General features: G+C 38.7%; 1 protein-coding gene across 1 annotated transcript in view; it reads left to right on the top strand.

Moving 5' to 3' along the window:
- Window positions 1–2,134: 2,134 nt before the first annotated feature.
- The window catches only part of col28a1b (collagen, type XXVIII, alpha 1b), a 30,164-nt gene continuing 19,934 nt past the window's right edge, over window positions 2,135–12,364 (top strand). The window contains exons 1-11 of the mRNA XM_061717983.1: window positions 2,135–2,190; window positions 3,317–3,459; window positions 7,612–8,195; window positions 9,094–9,114; window positions 9,202–9,255; window positions 9,356–9,409; window positions 10,654–10,698; window positions 10,785–10,811; window positions 10,896–10,940; window positions 11,025–11,069; window positions 12,196–12,249. Of these exons, the coding sequence (XP_061573967.1) occupies window positions 2,135–2,190; window positions 3,317–3,459; window positions 7,612–8,195; window positions 9,094–9,114; window positions 9,202–9,255; window positions 9,356–9,409; window positions 10,654–10,698; window positions 10,785–10,811; window positions 10,896–10,940; window positions 11,025–11,069; window positions 12,196–12,249 (1,128 nt within the window). The remainder of the gene's footprint in view (window positions 2,191–3,316; window positions 3,460–7,611; window positions 8,196–9,093; window positions 9,115–9,201; window positions 9,256–9,355; window positions 9,410–10,653; window positions 10,699–10,784; window positions 10,812–10,895; window positions 10,941–11,024; window positions 11,070–12,195; window positions 12,250–12,364) is intronic.

The following is a 12,364-nucleotide window of genomic DNA, read 5'->3' as shown; positions in this document are numbered from 1 at the left end:
CTACAATAAATGAATAAATGCACACTCTTTACTACATCACATTTATATTTCAGTGAGTTACTCATCCCATTTCAAAGACACCACCGTGCACCGCAGCTTCTGAAGCTTTAGTAGGTTTCAATTTTCTTTGGTTCAATGTGCCAAAGTACGATTTACACGGATTTGCCTGGCAAATGTGTACTGATGCAACATTTTCAGGCACATTTGAGGACAAGAAGGGGAAGCCAGCACAAATAACCACTTGTGGCCTTAATTAGAGGAAACTCAAATAACTTCTTTATTTGAGTGGACTTACAGTATTTGAGTGTCTGAAGTGGTTCCCAACTTTAAACTTTGAGGTGATACCACCTTGTCACCTTGTTTGGGACCACCCAAGTATGAAAATAAGTACTTCGGTGAGCCAGTCAGATCTGCAGGGTACTATGACATTGTAGACACATATTGACTTATCCAGCTTCTACATATTTATCAGCACTTTATTTTCTCATTTTGTTGCATTCGCCACATCTCTGGAGTGGGCCGTGTAAAGCTGTGATAAACATTTCCAATGAGGCAAAATCAGCAGAAGAGGGAGATGAGAGAGTTCCAACAAACTATTTTTACTTTTGAATTCAGAGTTCAGACTTGAGTTCAATGTAGAAGAAAGGAAAATTGTAGTTCCTCAGCTGATCACTGGGAGCTGACTGAAAATGAGAGCTCATCTCTATTGACTCCCATGTTAAAATGTTCAACTTTGCAGCTTGAACATTGACAGTTTTGGTATCCACAGCCAGATTTCATATCCTTGACAAGTGTACATGGATTGCTTTTTATTTCAATTTTTTTATTGATTTATCTTTTTGTACCTGCATCAAGTAAAATTATATAAATAAAGCAAGGCCTTTGTGCATATTTAGGGGTGCAATCTTTTGATTGACAGCAGGCATAGTTATAACTTTAGTTACTTAGCACTTAAGCCAGGATGAATATGAGTCTGGCAGGGTCCGAAGATGAAGCTCAGCGAAGCAGCAGTCACCTTGTACTAACAGAATGATGCTGAATGATAACAGCCTTGCCGCCTCTACGGGCTTCACTACAGCTGGGTCCTGGAACCCTCCAGGTACTCGACCCTGTGAGCCTCATTAATCTGCCTGGACCAGCGGTCAGACGCTGCTGAGACGAAGCCACAGGGACAGCAAGGCTGCGTTATCTCTGATGTTACCACCAAAACAACAGGGGCTGACTCCGCCCCCTTAAACGGCTGCTAGGAGCAGAGCTGTAAAGACATGATTGAAAAGGGTGCCTTATATTCAAGATTCAAGATTCAAGATTCTTTATTGGTCATTGTTCATATTTCATAACAAATTACAGGTGGTTCCTAATATACAGGACTGTCACAGAAAATTTGAATATTGTGATAAAGTCCTTTATTTTCTGTAATGCAAAAATGTCATACATTCTGGATTCATTACAAATCAACTGAAATATTGCAAGCCTTTTATTATTTTAATATTGCTGATCATGGCTTACAGCTTAAGAAAACTCAAATATCCTATCTCAAAACATTTGAATATTCTGGGAATCTTAATCTTAAACTGTAAGCCATAATCAGCAATATTAAAATATTAAAAGGCTTGCAATATTTCAGTTGATTTGTAATGAATCCAGAATGTATGACATTTTTGTTTTTTAATTGCATTACAGAAAATAAAGAACTTTATCACAATATTCAAATTTTCTGAGACAGTCCTGTAAGTGCAGGATCAGTAAAGAAAAAAATAAATAAATAAAGTGCGAGATAAGTAAAAAAAAAAAAAAGTATTGAATGCAGAAGATTTCCGTGTGATGGTGGTCAGATGCGTGTTTAGGAAGGTGATGGCTTTGGGGGAAGAAACTGTTTTTGAGTCTGTTTGTTCTCATCCTGGTGCACCTGTACTGTCTGCCAAAGGGGAGCAGGTGATCAGGTGGAGGGCAGGATGGGTGTTATTTACCTTTTTCTGTGGTTTCTGATCAAAAATGCCCCGAACATTTTGATTAGACCTCGTAAAATTGTTTGAACATAAAGCATAGGACTGAACACGACACCTTTGAAAGAATTTTTTTTTTTTTTTTTTAATGTTTCAAGCTTTGTGATGTTTTCATGTTTTAGTCCACAATGACTTTAATCAAATGCAGCATCTACTTTGTCACAAACCAAGAAAATGAGAACCTGTGAGAACTCACTGGAGAAGCTGAGAGAACAGGTCGGGTTATGCAAATCTAATGCTTTCATCTGGGATAATGTTAGTGAGACACAGATTTACATCTCATGAGTTTTGCATTTTTCTAAACTTTTGTATCCATGTTGATCTGATGACCTATTAAGGTGCAAAGAAAATCAAATCTGACGAATCGATTGTTTGTTTTGTTTGGATGTTGAGGGCCAGTACATCGTTGAGCATTCACATTCAGTCTGAGTAAAGTATTTAAGCACATTTAAAATCACATGAGAGACACTGAGTGAGTATCTCTGACCTATGACAGTCACCCCACCCCTCTCTCTCTCTCTCTCTCCCTCTCTCCCTCTCTTTCTCTCTCATCCGTAGCAGCCTACATAAGACCAATCAACCAAAGATGATGGCCTTTCTTGAAATAGTCCCTCGATGTCTGTGTTTTAAATGAACAGATAGAAGCACATTTCACAGCAAAAACATGACGGATACCTGGGGATGTTGCCTTTATTGTAATTATGAGTATTTGTAGGCTATAGGCCACCTGTGTATACCCGCTTATATTCACTTCTGTGATTACAAAACCCAGCCGAAATGACTCTGGCCCACATCCAGAACTGAAATCCTGGCACCGCGCCTGGCGCATCAGCTCGTCTGCTGGTTTATCTCAGTCAGGTTTATAGAGACCCAATCTGGCGGCAGCAACGAAATGCCTCCCAAACAGCCTCAGATGAATGGACTACGAGCAGCGGCTGCAGCTAAATAAGGTAAAAGACAAATTCCAGTTGGATTTAAAACTTTTCTGGGCGGGAGATTCATAGCCTACTATTCATGATCTGATTGCGATATACTCCAATGTGAATAGCTTGATGGTATTAGGCTATTATTATCTGTCATTAAGAAATCTAGTATTTGTACATGCAGATTATGCTGGCTTTACATGCATGTACACATTTTGGATCCCTAATGTGCACATCATGATCATCTGAGTGAAATAAGGTGTTTTTGTTGTCAGTGTCACTACTCCACTTGCACCAATGTTTAGTTCAATACAACCAGTTTAATGCTAGGTTAATGCACTTTGTTTGATGCCTTGTAACCAGCTCTCCATCTGTTTCCACTGCCAGGGCAGAAATGTTGCTGAGGAGACACTTGAGCAGAGGACTGCTGGTATGCCTTCTGCTGCTGGCTCTCCTTCACGATGCCACGAGCCAGAGAAGACAGGCAGCACGCAGGAACAACCACAGACAACGTGATGAAGGAACACATGGTAAATATTGAAGAAGTCTCTGTATGTCGGTAGTGAGGGTTAACCACCGGGTCCTGCAGGTGTAGCAGGTTCCACAAAAGGACAAAATGATCGTTTGTCGGGTCAGACGTGAGGTTTTAAGAGTTGACTTGGCAACCTAGGCTGCTTACAAAAACATGAATGCACGTTTTTGAAGTAATGAACTCTAAAACATTGTTTTTATTTTCACGTCAGTATAGTTTCTATTCCAGTCAAAAAACATCCATCCCATACTGTTTCTTCTGTTTTCACATTTTCATCACCACTCTTTGTGGTATGCTCCTTTCTCCTAAAGTTACTGCAGTTTTCTTATGCCTTCATGACATATTTATAACATGTTTTAGCCCAAATACCACATTTTCAACCATATCTTTACATAGCGGCCGATTTTAGGAGGGTGGAGTGAGTCGCTCCACTCCACCTTCTCTCTCCCACAGGATGTGACTTCTGTAAGATTTCGCACAACCATGCAAATGTAAGTTTGGACACAAAGTGCATGAATAACCTTTGAAGCAGCTCATCAGAGAGGATAGAGGACCAACACCTGCAGTCACAGCATCCAACCTCTTAAGACCACACACAGACACACCACACTGATGCAAAAATATGATCAAATACTTCTATTTCTCTCATCTGTAGTTCAGCCATGAACAGTAAGGTCTGATCATCCTTTTTGGCCAGTCAAGTGTTGAACTGGTCTAGGTTGTTAAAATAGCACACTGCAGAGAGAGGCATTGATTAAAGTCACAATTTCTAAGTCACATATTGGAATATATGGAAAGGATAAAAGAATTAACCCTTTAATGTCAGAATTATAGAGAAAATCCTAATTCTTTTGTTTGATCATTCATATTTTTGTGTCTGCAATATATTAGTTGTAAAATGAATTCAATAACTTTTTTAAATTGTTTTTGATGATGGGGTGCAGAGGTGTCTGTGAAATGTATGTATCAGATATGATACATCAGGCATTATGGGGTTAATTTGATTTATTATTATTTCATTAAACCTTTATTTCATCAGGTGAGCAATTTAACAACAGGTTCTTATTTACAAATGTGCCCTGAGGCCAAAGAGCAAAGACTCTTTGAGGGGGAAAGGGAGAGGGGGTCCTAAAACAATATACAATATACAAATTAATTAATTCATTCATTAATTTGAGTCTTTAAAAAATATCAGATAAATAGAAGCAAATACAAGCAACTTAATTTATATACTTAAGTTTTATTATTTATTTCCACATATTTAAAATTATTTATTTACTGTATGATATGTAAAGTCTGCATTTACCTCATAATACAACATTTCCCTATCTTTTTAATATTAAAATGTTTCAAAGATTTTTTCCTTATTAATTTCTTCTTATTTTGTATTTGTCTCATTTTACTTATTTCTTCCATGTAGGACCTTTGTATGATATATTATATGTCAATTTTAAGTGAACAAGTATTCACTGCTGCATAACACGTCTTGTATTGGTGTCACCTTCCTCTTAACTGACTGCTATGAGAACTAATGCTTATTACATCCATACTTTCACCTCAACTATCTTCCAAAATCTGCCTGTGTAAAGATTTCAGGTGATAAATAAACACTTTAGTTGCATAATATTCAACCAGATTCAACACAAGGCCTACATGACAACACCTTACACAACCTGTGTAAAATAACAATTCTTGTTTGGGTTGCAGCCTCGCAGAACCCACTGTTACACCTGAATTAAAGTGAAGTATGTCCCCACCCCACACTCCACCCGCCCCCCAAACGTACTAGACTGTAAGATGATTGTTCAGTGTTTTCTGAGTACGTTTTTACAGGCTACTGTTAAGATTAGGTTGGATTAACACATTAACACTGGCGGATTCCTTAGTGCTACTGATGCTGGATTCATGAACAGACGGAAAATCTGAATTTTAAACTTCCTTGTAAGAATTGATTGATGATTGATATCACAAAAGCACATTAAAAATGATTAAAAAAATAAAACAGCAAAGCAACAAATAAAAAAAGAACAATAATAATCACTAAATAATGGCTGTACCTTTGTAAACAAAGTAGTTGAGAATTAATTAATATAAATAAATACAATTTGCATCAAGCTCTAAAAGGAGTAGGAAGAAGTAATAAACTTATTAAATATCAAGAATAAAGGAACTCCAAGAAATTGGACTTCTTATGAATCATTAGTCAAAGTACTGGAATTATTAAGATTATTAGCTAATGCTCTACCAAAAAATAGATAAATAGATATAAAATCCCACTTTTTAAATCCAGTAAATGCACCATGATTGGATGTACATCACATTTGGAGATGAAGATGCTGGATTACTCCACTGTTGGGCTCAGTTCAAGTTGATACAGTATATTTTGGAGTAACACCACTACGTTTTGATAGTCCAACAGAACAGGTGTGTTAGTAAAACTGAATATATTGATACCTTTGGTACTATTGGTATCTGTTTGGAAACGTGGCCTAAAAGTTAAAGTATAAGAGCCGATGCTCACTTAAAACACAGCTATTGTGTCGTTACCCCGATCCTGCCATGTGGTATCAGGAAACAATACATTTACAGCTAATCCTTACATGTCCTTTATGTTGTGCGATGGGGCCTCCATGGATCAGAGTTGTTTTTCCAGTATATCCTGCAGATGACGGAGACCTGAGACCTGAGACCTTTGAGGTCAAATCACCACTTTGAAGTCTTTGTCATCTTGTTCCATCAACTGGGAGCGATTTTTTGCATTGTGTCAGGGAGAGTTACCCAGTTCAAAGGGGTCATTGTCATCAAGGAATACTGTTGCCGTGAAAGTGCATATGCGGCCTGCAGCGGTGTTTGGATAGCCTCAAACATCTGTGTCAATGTTAGGACCCCAGGCATCCCAGCAGAGCATTCATCAGAGCATCACAACTGCTCCTGGGAGCTTACCTTCCTCCCATGATGCATCCTGGTGCCGTCTCTTAAATGCACGTTCCCAGCTCCCACTCTTGGTAGTGATAACTGCAAAACCACCAACATCCCATAAGACGTGTCGTTCTGCACATACACAGATCCAGATATCAGATATCCATCACTACTTGGCTCCGGCATCTTAACTTTGTCCATTTTTTTTGGCTCATAACACATTTAAACTGACTCTTTGCTTGCTGGCCAGTACATCCCATCCATCGACAGGTGGCCTTCTTATGAGATAAGTGACCTCATTTAAGTCACTTTTCAATAGTTTTAAGGTAATTGGCTCATCATTGTACAGTATATCGGTATCCATAATACTGAAATGAGCCTTAAACTTCCTTATAACAAAAAAGGAAGTTTAAGAAAAACTTCCTAAGAAAAACTTTAATCTCCCTTTAAAGTGGTTCAACTATAGAAAAATTCCTCTTCCCGGGCTAAATTCCTTTATTATTATTTTTACTAGTACTAGTAGCAGTCGTATAAGATTATTTCTCAGTGGCGTGTAGAAAATGCATCGTCAAAAAAGAAAGCGTGCCCATTGTTTGTCCACAAAATTAAATCATGCATGATTTAACTAAACGTAATTACATCCAATTCCTCAGACTCATTTATGTAAATAAACACTGTTAAATAGAAGAGACTGAATGTATAACTTCATTATAATGAATAAATATGGAAACAAAATAGTTTTTCTTGAGGTCATATTCTTACTTTCCTAAAAACCGACACCGGAACAAAATGTGTCAAACACAACTTATCTGATTTCATTATTTGAATTATTTGTAAGGTTAAATGATTTGTGGGCCATTTTGCAGGTTATTCCAGTTTATTTATAAGCTGCTCCTGAAATGTACCCTCATTTAGTGCTCTGTGGGATCGTGGACTTTGATTGATTATCCTGTGGGTTTAAATGCAACTTCACAGCCTTCAGTGGGTCCCATGGTTTTTTAATCTTCTGTGGATGACTAAACAAACACCTCTAGATGCTCAGAGTACTCTCTTAGTTCATGAGATATAATGAATCAGGTCTTCTGATGAATGAAAGCAACATTGGATTCAGTGTCTTGTCCAAAAACACTTTTAAATGAGCAACTAAAGATGCAAGATTATGACATCTTTCCTCAAAGGATAACGTTTCAGTCTTCAGCATTGCTTCAGTTTTTGTCATTTTCTTCTCCAGCTAGTCTCACATGTTCACTGGATGTGGTCTTCATCCTGGACAGCTCAGAGAGTGCAAAGTTACGCCTGTTCCAGCAGCAGAAGGCCTTTGTGTTGAGCTTCAGCACCCGGCTGGCCATGCTGCAGGTCAGCTCCATGTTTCAGGTGAACTGGGCGCTGAAGGTGCGAATGGCCGCCCTTCAGTTCAGCAGCTCCGTATACATAGAGCACAGATTCTCAGCCTGGAAGGACCTGGATTCGTTCCAAGACAAAGTCAGCAACATGTACTACATCGGCCACGGCACCTACACCACCTACGCCATCACCAACACCACGCAGCTGGTGTTGCAGGAGTCCCCCAAGCAGAGTGTCAGGATGGCAGTGCTGATGACTGACGGAGTGGATCACCCGCGTAACCCTGACGTGATGCCCGCGGCAACGGAGGCCAAGAGCTACGGCATCAAGTTCTTCTCCATCGGGTTGTCTGACATCGCCCAGAAGAGTCAGAACGCTGCCAAGCTCCGGACCATCGCCAGCTCTCCTGCTCAGCAGTTTGTCCAAAGTCTTCAGGACCCCGAGCTGGAAGATAAGCTGCTCAAAGAGATGGTGAGTAAGATGAAACTTGCGCTGTATCAACATCAGTCATATCCAGTACTCGAGTTGTAAAAAAAAATCAGGGGGGACAGATAATTTGTGCTGATTACAAATAATATAATATATTACAAATAATAGCACTGACCAAAACACCTGCAGAAATACTGCAGGAATGACATAGCAGCAGTTAAATGCAGCCTTCTGTAAGCTTTAAATATCCACTGGGCTTACATCAAGTACATCAAAACACAAAAATAAAAAACAGTTTCTGAACTTATCAATATGACTCTGTCCTTCACAGGATAAGTAAAATAGATCACTGCAAAAACTCAAATTCTTAATAAGAATATTTGTCTTATTTCTAGTTAAATTGTCTCATTTTAGCAAAAAAAATCTCATTACACTTAAACAAGACTCATCACTGGAAAAAACAACAATTTTCACCTGTTTCAAGTAGATTTTCACTTGAAATAAGTAGAAAAATCTGCCAGTGGAACAAGATTTCTTTTCTTGCAATGAGAAGATAAATCTTGTCCCACTGGCAGATCTTTCTACTTATTTCAAGTGAAAATGTACTTGAAACGGGTAAAAATTGTCAAATAAGTTATTTTTCTCATGTTATTTTTCTGGTGATGACTCTAAATGTTGAAATAGCAGTAAAACCACATTCATTGATGAAATGACATAAGGGATGGAAAGGAGGGATGACAGTTTTACATGGGGGATGATTTTGACAATTTTTATTTCAGGAGGGATGCCATCCCCCCTCATCCCCCCTCAACTCGAGTACTGGTCATTTTACCACAATGATTGTGACCCTCCCCCTCCTCCCTCTTAATAGAATAAGAAATACCAAATGACATATTGCTTGCTCCTGTAATTCAATTTTTGTGTCCTGTTTTGCAACCAGAGTGCAGTTGCCATCGAAGAGGTAAGATGTAAAATGCAATTTAAGATGATATTTCCCCGGGTGTTGTGATGTAAACGGCTGCACTGACTTCCAATCTCACTCTCTCAGTGTCCTCAGGTGTGTCTGTGTGAAAAAGGAGAAAGAGGCCCTCCGGGAAATCCTGTAAGTTTGTGACAGACAAAACTTTTTAACTTTGTGGAAATAATCACGGTGTGAAATGCTCGGCAGCTTTTTCATTTTCACTTACCTCCTCTGTGCTCAGGGTAGAAAAGGAGACCAAGGGGATCTCGGACCGCCTGGTCAAAAAGGAACAAGGGCAAGTACTGATGCAACATTTTTTAACTCACACTGAGACCAGACAGTTACATGAGTCCTCTGGAGACTGGCTGTATAAAGACATCACGGCTTCATGGACCTTTTCTCTGGTTCCACTCACAATGCAGGGAGGAAAGCTGCAGTGATGTAACAGCCACAGTTGGGTGTCATACCAGGGAAAATCCCACAATTCCTCCATAACATGCCATCTTAACAAATCCTGAGCTTCACAGTTACTTCAGTCCTCTGTGTTTGCTTAGGTTTTTCATCACTAAGATTAAGAACTGCTAATCATGTGATGGTGGGTTCTGGTGTCGCATTCATACATGCAACCAACTACTGTGCATTTACATCATTATACAGCTGCGTTACCGACAATTCCCCTTAAGCAGGGAAGGCTACTGTAAAGTAGAGGCTAAAAATAAAAAAATACCTTACAAAAGTTATTCTGTAATCTTAGAGAACTTTGAAAAAGGACCATGTTGTGGATGGACCCTTCTACACTTTGATATTGACAAGATAATGCTGGTGGCATTTTTCTCTGCACAATTCTGACTGTTTCTAATACTTTGTCGTTTTCAAGCAGGATAAAGAGATAGATCGCTGTAATATATGTGAAAAAAAACTGTTATTCAATAGAAAATGTGCTTTATTTGCCCCGTCTGAACAACAAAAGGAAAGTGAACAAGAGGAAGCTACAGAACCTGCACCGCCATCTATTATTATCTTTATTACAACGCGATTGAAACAACTACAACATAGGCCTAGGCTATAAAAGTTAAAGTTAAAGGTTAAATAATGCTTGAACCATTGACGATTTTTGCAGTAGCTGAGGATCCTCTTCGATAACTAACTACGCCTCGGGTGAACGGGGACAGCACCAGTGTATTTATTATATGTTTTTGTTGGCTACTACTTCTATATTGTAATTTTCAAACTGTAGACATACTTTTCTATAATGTTTGTAAAAGTTACTTTTACCCAACATTTATCAGCTCAAACTTATATGAAGTTTATGTTAATTTGCTTCATTACTATGTCTAAAGGAGGTAAACAAAAGGAGGCGCTGCAGGACTGCTGAGTAGCACCTGCACTGCCCCCTGGTGGTCGGTCGTGTAATTACAACAAATACGTATAAACATGAACTATGACATGGGTCCTTTATGCAAGCTGTGTTTATGTGACGAATCACCCTTCAGTCTCTGTTTTAGTTATTTGTTATTTTTTTTAAATATTTTTCTACAGGGTGAACCGGGCTATGATGGTCGACCTGGAGTTGACGGTCCGCAGGTAAAAGCGCGTCCATATTTCCTCACACAGCCTTGAACTAGCACTGCCATCACTAAATGAAACAATGATTTTTGAAACATTTTCAGGGCCCTCCAGGGTATAAGGGCAACAAGGTAAGCTACAATTTTCATCTTTTTTTATTCTATTAATAAAGATTCCTGCTATCAGAGAATAACTGGATGTGTTTGGTCCTGCAGGGGGAGAGAGGAGAATGTGGTCCTCCTGGTAAAAAGGGTGAAATTGTATGGTGATTATTTAGTGTAACATCTCATTTAAACCCACACATAATGTTCCTGTGGTAATTGTAATATTTAATTGTCCTACAGGGAGCTGAGGGACCTCCAGGCCCCACAGGAGCAAAAGGAGATGAGGTAGTTTTCATTAAAATGAACTGTTACAATTATGCATCCTGATTTGAACATTTTTAAAGCTTGCATTACTCTGCTTTTCTCATTATTTTTTTTGTGCAATACACATGCAGTGTAATTACGTTTTTTTTTTTATCTTGCTGCTTAATCAGTGGTAGATGTAAAAGGAATGGAAAGAAAATGATGGAAAAAAATAAGTATGAACACTGGCTGATTTAGGGTTCATTGATCTCATGGGGTGAATCCTACTATGGTCGGGACCGTTCAATATTCTAGTGTCAGTTTCTCCATGTTTATTTGATAGATTACCTTATTGCTGTTCCTTCCAGGCTGAATTCTGATAACATGATCACTTTCCTTGAAAAATCCATCCCTCCAGAGTTGTAACTTGCTCAAAGCACTTAGTTTCTGAATACAACGTTGCCAATCTTGGAATAATCCAGCAGGATTGTCCAAATTTAGTGCAACTCAATGGATATGAACTATTCTAACTGAGCTTCAGTGAATTTAATCTAATCTAGGGAATATAATTAACATTTACCATGCATAATTTCTGTCTTTGTTTCATAATTTCCTTCACACCTCTGAATATGCACTCTGCTGCCTAACACACCGACATCGGGATTAATGATCATCAGACAGTCTTCTCTGTCTCCAATATAAAAAAAATGGAAGTGTTATTCATCTTTGCACTAATGGAATGTGAATATTGGATTACGGTTAATCCCGACACCAAAGCGGTGAATCCAGGCTTGCAGGATATTATTCTTCTGCAGGAACAGACTTTGTGTGGTGGGATTAGTGCGGCGGTCTGGTTGCCGCTCTTCCTCTTCTACGCTACTGGCACAGTGTTAGTTTAACCATGTTATTTTGTGAGCAAGGCCTGAAAACCGAATGGAATGAAAACTGTGCATGTTGATGTTAATCCCGCTGTAGCTTTTGTCCCATGGTTGTTTGGGACATGAGCGACTCTCATTCAACATACAGCTTCATTTATAATTCATATATGTTTTGTTTTGCACATCAGAGGAGGAAAATGAGGCGGGAAAAACAAGTAGAAGGTTGTTGATGACACTGTGCAAGATTGGTGTGGCACACTGAGGATTAATCAGTCCATGTCTTTTTACAGGGTGGAGAAGGACCAATAGGAGACGTCGGTCCTGAGGGGCCAGCGGGACCTAAAGTAGGTTCCTCAAAGACTTTACAAATAAATACTTTCTTTTGCATGTTTGAATTTGTCAGATTTGTCCTGTAAGTTTTCGATTCAACGCAATTAAATTAAATTAAATTATATTTAT

Source organism: Cololabis saira, chromosome 3, assembly GCF_033807715.1.
Source record: "Cololabis saira isolate AMF1-May2022 chromosome 3, fColSai1.1, whole genome shotgun sequence".
Lineage (NCBI taxonomy): Eukaryota > Metazoa > Chordata > Actinopteri > Beloniformes > Belonidae > Cololabis > Cololabis saira.
The sequence above is the reverse complement of the archived record's forward strand: the minus strand, read 5'-3'. Positions and strand labels throughout refer to the sequence as shown.